Source organism: Tripterygium wilfordii, chromosome 13 (assembly GCF_013401445.1).
Source record: "Tripterygium wilfordii isolate XIE 37 chromosome 13, ASM1340144v1, whole genome shotgun sequence".
NCBI lineage: Eukaryota > Viridiplantae > Streptophyta > Magnoliopsida > Celastrales > Celastraceae > Tripterygium > Tripterygium wilfordii.
Window position 1 is genome coordinate 9,499,669 of NC_052244.1, and position 6,876 is coordinate 9,506,544.

At 37.5% G+C, this 6,876-nt stretch overlaps 1 protein-coding gene across 1 annotated transcript; it reads left to right on the forward strand.

Annotated features, from left to right (window-relative positions):
* Positions 1–467: 467 nt before the first annotated feature.
* LOC120013835 (glucan endo-1,3-beta-glucosidase 2-like) lies at positions 468–4,734 on the forward strand. Its single transcript, XM_038865790.1, has 4 exons — positions 468–679; positions 2,756–4,009; positions 4,140–4,167; positions 4,355–4,734. The coding sequence occupies exons 1-4, from the start codon at positions 622–624 to the stop codon at positions 4,506–4,508; spliced, it is 1,494 nt and encodes a 497-aa protein (XP_038721718.1). The 5' UTR covers positions 468–621; the 3' UTR covers positions 4,509–4,734.
* The last annotated feature ends 2,142 nt before the right edge of the window (positions 4,735–6,876 follow it).

A 6,876-nucleotide genomic window follows, 5' to 3' on the forward strand; every position in this document is an offset into this window, starting at 1 on the left:
AAAAAATTCTCTTTTGTGACAATAAAAAAAAAAGGGTCATCAATTACTAATTATTATAGAAAAATTTTGGGAATCGAAACAAAAGAAATAAATGGGAAAAAAGTGGCCTTGCCCATTAAAAATGAAAAAAAACAAGTACGTAAAATATGACCGTTGAGACCAGCTGGATTTGTGATTTGTGTGTGTCCCCAGCATATTTGTCCCTTTGAAAATAAGGGTCCCCAGGCTTGCCTTTCTTTTACAGATAGGCACAAAATTCCACTGTTCACCCTACAAGGGCACCAATTACCTATAAAAGCCTGTATGACCGAGCTAATGAACCTCAGAGAAACTAGACAAAAGAGATCTTGGGTTTGTTGACACAAAAAATTATTGAACCAATGCAGATGATATCTTGGCCGTCCATTCTCTGACAATCTTTCCACGTGATTTGTGGGAACCAAGCATTCTTTTTCTCTCTCCTTGACATTTTTGTTCCACCTCTTGCCCCCACTCCTTTCTTTTCTTGAAAACTTCTGTCTGTCTCCATTTTCACACATTCAATCATACTCTACTCTCTCTGTCTTCGCTGCTGGGGGTTTGTTTATCTGACCAGAGTTGTGTTGGGGAAGAGCAAAATCTATGGCCGTGTTCATTCTACTCCTTCTCTTAACAGTTTCTGTCGTTACAGCTGATGAAGGTGAGAACTTTCGTTCAGGTTCTCTTGCTTGCCTTCATTTTTTGTTGTTTTGAGTTTAATTTTCTATGTGGGTGTGATCTCTTTTGGGTTTACATTATCTACATTTGTTCTATTGGAGATTTGGAGTTAGTCCTTGCTTCTACCATTTCAAAATGCTTTTTTTTTTTTCCTGAAGTTATCTTTTAATTAGTAGCCTTGAGTACTGTTATGTATTCTGGTTCTGGGCTTTGCTTCACTGAGAAAGATTCTGGTTTTGTGCAATAGTATTTCAGTGTTCTCTTTGCTTCCATGTCAGGTTTTAGTAGGTTGGATATTTAATTTTGGTATTTAAGGATGGTAGAATGGAAGTTGGGCGCTTTAAATATTCTTCTCTTGTGCATAATATATTCTTTACCCACCGCTACCAAAAAGAACAACTAGTTAATTGATTGATTAACAAGGGAAAAAAAAGGAAACAGAACACTGAAATATCCTCAATTTGGCCTCTGACGTCTCTCATAACCTTGTGAATATCCTCTCTCTCTTTTTCATTCAATTATGTGGACTTATAATACTGCTGTCTTCCAGAGGAAGAGATGTCTATGAAATGGAAGATAGTTTCAAGTCTAGACCAGCACAACCAGTATGGTCTAATAAATGAACTCTGTTTAACTATTTCACTATGTGAATAGTACCACTTCTTTTGATCATGTTCGGTTTGCTGGTATGGCGGTATATCAATGCAAAAGAGGTTTTCGTTTCCACTTATAGGTGATGAGAATTTGATTCAGAAATACATTGTCTCCATAGAAAAATTGGTACTGGGATTACTTCTTGTTTGGCATTATGATAGCGATATTTGCAAACCAAGTGCAATGCAAAATGTCGAATGTTATTGAATTTAGGCACTTGTGTTTATGGCTCAGAAGTGGTGGGTTCATGGAACTCCACCTACGTAACACTGGCATCAAAAGACTTTATAGCATTTTAGCACCACAATGTACAAAAGCTGTGCAATCCGACCGATAATATGTAGAAAGTTGAATGAGAATATGTAGAGATTCCAGAACAGCATGCCAATCCAAAATTTTGATTCTCTCATTATTAAGGCTTGCAGTAACTGAAAATCTTCAAAAAGGGTGAAAATTGGAGTTACTTACATGTAGTTTTATCTGACCTAGATTGGCTGGCTGGCTGTCTGATTATTAGATAGCGAACTAATTTTTTTGTTGTAGAACGATTTTTTCCAGAGAAGAGATCCCAAAAAAAGAAATTGATAGAAGTGATAAGGAAGGTCACGAACTCGTAGGACTAGAGCAGAGTGAAGTTTTAGATAGAAATGTATAGTGAAAGATAATTCACATTGTGGAACTCCACTAACTTTCTCACATGGATTCATCCAGCTGATCCCAAAGTTGTGTCGGATAGAGGCTGTGATGATGATAATATATGCATATTGGTATTTATTATTATTATATTCATAGTTTCATGTATTAGTTTTGGGGAAATTTCTCCAGAATTATTTTAGTAAAACGCATGGAAAGAACTGAAAAAATAGTCCTTGGGTAGAAACTTTATTAGGGTAGTAGATAAACTTTGAGAGCTTCTTTGCTATTTGGCCATTGATTGGAGTTGGGACCACCATTTTCTAATAATTGTTAATTCAACATCTGCATGTCATCAAGTAGACTGCACTCTTGTCTTGATATCTGATTAGAGCTCTGCTCATTTCATTTTAGTGCCTTAATGTTATTGCTAAAATTATTTGATCCCTCTTTTTATTCAACCGGTACCATATAAGATCATGCTAGGTAGATATCTATAACCGGGGAGTGCCGTGTGCATACATGCACACCCATTAGCAAACGTGGCTAACATACACTTTTGGAACTCATCTAAACCCAAAAGCTTAAGGCAATAGGTTATGGGCCCATCCATGTATATTAATCACTTAACTTTCTTATATTTAACAAATATGGGACTCCAATCATTTGCGAGTTCCAACTTGTCAATGTTTCATACATGCCTTCAGTTGTGTGAATATAGGAATAGATCTTCACTATATTGTTTTCAACACTGTTGATTTCTGTTCTGCAGATTCCTTTGTTGGTGTGAATATAGGAACAGACCTTTCAGACATGCCGCACCCAACTCAAGTAGTGGCTCTTCTTAAAGCCCAGCAAATCCGACATGTCCGTTTATATAATGCTGACCAGGGCATGCTTGTTGCACTATCTAATACTGGCATTCGAGTCATGGTTTCTGTTCCCAACGAACAGCTCCTTGGGATTGGTCAATCAAATTCGACTGCGGCAAATTGGGTCTCCCGTAACGTTGTAGCTCATTACCCAGCAAGCAACATCACTGCAATATGTGTCGGATCTGAAGTCTTAACCGGCCTCCCTAATGCTGCAACAGTGCTTGTGAATGCCCTCAAGTTCATTCACTCAGCACTGTTGGCGTCCAATCTAGACCGTCAAATCAAAGTTTCTTCTCCTCTTTCTACCTCTATTATTTTTGATTCTTTCCCTCCTTCCCAAGCCTTCTTTAACCGCTCATTGAATCCAGTTTTGGTTCCGATGCTTAACTTTTTGCAATCCACAGGTTCCTATCTCATGCTCAATATATACCCTTACTATGACTACATGCAATCAAATGGTGTAATTCCATTAGACTATGCACTCTTCAAGCCTCTTCCCTCAAACAAAGAAGCCGTTGATGCTAACACCCTTGTTCACTATTCCAATGTGTTCGATGCTATGGTTGATGCTGCATACTTTGCCATGGCCTTCTTGAACTTCACTAATATTCCCATTGTGGTGACTGAATCGGGCTGGCCATCAAAGGGTGACTCTAATGAGCCAGATGCAACTTTGGACAATGCCAATACTTACAACAGCAATTTGATTAGGCATGTGCTGAACAAAACAGGAACTCCAAAACGCCCTGGCATTGCTGTTAGTACTTACATATATGAACTCTATAATGAGGATACAAAACCAGGTCCAGTCTCAGAGAAGAACTGGGGTTTATTTAATGCAAATGGGGAGCCTGTATACGTATTGCACTTGGCAGGGTCAGGATCAGTTTTGGCAAATGATACCTCTAACCAGACTTATTGTACTGCTAAGGAAGGCTCCGATCCAAAGATGCTGCAGGCTGCTTTAGACTGGGCATGTGGAGCTGGCAAGGTTGATTGTTCAGCTATGTCACAGGGAGCACCATGCTATGAACCAGACAATGTGATTGCACATGCAACCTATGCCTTCGACACTTACTATCATCAGATGGGGAAGGCTCCTGGGACGTGTGACTTTAATGGAGTTGCAGCAGTCACTACCTCTGATCCAAGTAAGATCACACAATATCATCTATATTTCACTACTAGTCAGTTTTCATCCTAGGCATGTTTTGTTCTGCATAAGACTGATAAGACGCATTTTTATGAGTTAATAAACCCCATTCTGATTCATTTGCGCAGGTCATGGTTCGTGTGTCTTCCCAGGAAGGTAAAAACTCTGTTTGGCCAAATGCCTTTCACTTCTTATAAGTTGTATTAATGCATGACTGCTTCATCAACTCACCATACGCATAAAGTTAAGACAAACCGAGTATGGATGGGGCTATTCATGGAAGCTCCAACAAACTGATTATAACTCACATTTTCAAGCATTGATCATTTTATTGTTCGTGCAGCCTTGGGAGAAGTATTAACGGCACCCTCTCGAATATCACAGCCCCATCCATGAACTCCACGGTTTCTGATTCTGCTGTGCACAAACTTCATCATGGAGCTTTTGCTCATGTAATGCTCGTCGGAGTTGTACTTTGGAGCATAGCTTTCTTGTAGTTGTAGATCCTCATATGTTGAGCTCTTTTGGCACTGGTTCAAACAATTTCCGAAAGATGTTGGGGATAAGTAGTTTATCTTCCATTGTAGAAGGTAAATGTAGTCGATGGGTGCTCAGAGAAGGCGATCCATTGAATTTTGTACAAAAACAAATCGATCTTGGACGACGGTTGTTTCAGCTAGATAATTATTTTTCTAGTGAAATTTATGATTCTTTTTCTTTCTATACTTGTTTTGGTGAATAATGTGATGGAAATACAGAAGTTTCAATGCCTTCCAAAATTCTTGTGTTCCAGGATGATGCGGGATCATGCTTCATTTCATGGAATAGAGGACCATAGATTTAAGATTTGAGACCTCATAACCAATAACATGTCCTAGATAATTCAGACAAGCGTAGACAAGAAGCTGTCTTTCATAGATTTGACAATTTGAGTTGAACGTATGATAAGAAAAACGCAAGCAGGCACAATGAAGAGAGAGACAACAATGGAGGAGAGCACATAATGATCTTGTTACGAAATCCAATGACTTAAAATTACGAAAAGCACTAGACGATCTCCTCCCGCTCGGCGCCAACATAATTCTCCTTGGAACACCAATGTCTCCACCAACAGCAACACCAGAATTAAATCCGCTGTAGGTGTTCCAATATACAATCACAAGTATTCAAAGAGGGCTACCGGCAATATGTGAAATGAGCGAAGGGCGATGATAAGAAATCTTAGGGTGTCAGCCAAAGTATCTCCGATGATCAAATTAGAGATGGTAGTTGATATACTCATTATTTACATTGTTTTCTATCCATAATTACACTTATTTTTGTCTAGATTGGTTAGATTGAGCTACCATTATGCCTAAAGTCTATATTTTATTTGAATTTGAGGTTTTGGAACATCGTTACGATGATATGTCACTCAAGATTCAAGAAGAAACAAAAAGGGATCAGATTTTCTTCCTTGAGCGCCTACTCGAGGAAGGGCATGACTTTTGACAAAAATTGAAGTTCACTTGTGAAAAAGGAAAAGAGGTTTAAAGGGCAAAAAACGCTTGAGACTTAAAAAGAAGGTTTTACGACAAGTTAAAGAAGCAATTTGGATTAGGAAAGAGATATAGACTATAAAAACGAGAACACTCAATTGTTTTAGTGTTAGATAGACTTGCATCAAAAAAGAGGAAAGTTGAAGGCGCGATTGTTTTCTCTTTGTTGTTAGTGTTTGGTTTCTACAAAATTATGGATTTCTTTAGATTGATTTCAATGTTTGATTGTATAATGAGGAACTAATCTTCCTTGCTAGGGCTCTAATGTAGCCTAACCATGAATATTCGATGAGTTTGGTTTACGTTAATTTATAATTATTATTCCATGATTGAGTTTCTATTGGTGCTTTGAACGCTTTTGAATATCTGATCAATATTTGAATGATATGAAGCTGAACTAAGACTGAAAGGAGATGTTTATGAATTTGCATCTATGAATAGACACCTAGGTTGTAGGGGTGTCGACTGTCGGTTTTGTCATTTTTTGACATAAATTTAACCGACCGTTTGGCCAGTTATTTGCGGGTTGGTTAGTTTTTTCGATTTTTTATCAGTCCTCACTAACATACCTTTACCAAGCGAACAATTTGGCGATCAGTTCGGTTTGACACGATTTTTTGGACGTTCTTAATAGGTTGCATGCTACACAGATATGTAGGAGTATGACTTGTAGTCATTACATAGTTTTTCATAGTTCTTAATGGATTATTGCTATTTTGATTCGAATATTAGACATAACAGGGATTAATAGCTTGAATACTTTTGATATCTGGCTATCTGTCAGACATGGAGTATTAAGTAGGTTAAGGAAAATTGACTGTTAACATATATAATAATTGTGATTAACAGGTCAAAGGATTCGAAAAGGATCGATTATGGTGAAATTAGACACCTTAGTGCTTTCTTAATTATAATTAATCAACTGTAAATATGTGTGTTATTTTCTAGTTATTAGTTTAATAGCTTTGGTTTAGTTAGCTGAAAACCAAAATTCGCTTGTTCCAACAGCATGAGAATTAGTCACAATCGGTAATCCACAATTTAGACAATTCTAGTGAGATCGATACTCTAATCATTAGTATATTAGTAGTCAAGAAAGATAGAATCGTATAAAATTGGTTTATCCATATTTAATATATGAGAGTCTATGTTTAATATTTTTTGGAGTCCTTTTTGGGATCAGTATTATCCAAGACAAATAGAGTTTTGTAAGATGCTAGTTTGAAAAAGAAGTAAAAGATCCTTTCGAATGTGTAGGCTTGGGCTTAAATGGTATCCCTTTGATAGTACACGTGCCTTTGGGTTGTAGGAGGTTTTGGTTCAAGTT

Coding starts and splice junctions, on each gene's coding strand:
- LOC120013835 (XM_038865790.1), top strand. CDS start 622: ATGGCCGTGTTCATTCTACTCCTTCTCTTAACAGTTTCTGTCGTTACA. Junction 680..2,755: donor TGTCGTTACAGCTGATGAAG/GTGAGAACTTTC, acceptor TCTGTTCTGCAG/ATTCCTTTGTTGGTGTGAAT. Junction 4,168..4,354: donor TCGTGTGTCTTCCCAGGAAG/GTAAAAACTCTG, acceptor TTGTTCGTGCAG/CCTTGGGAGAAGTATTAACG.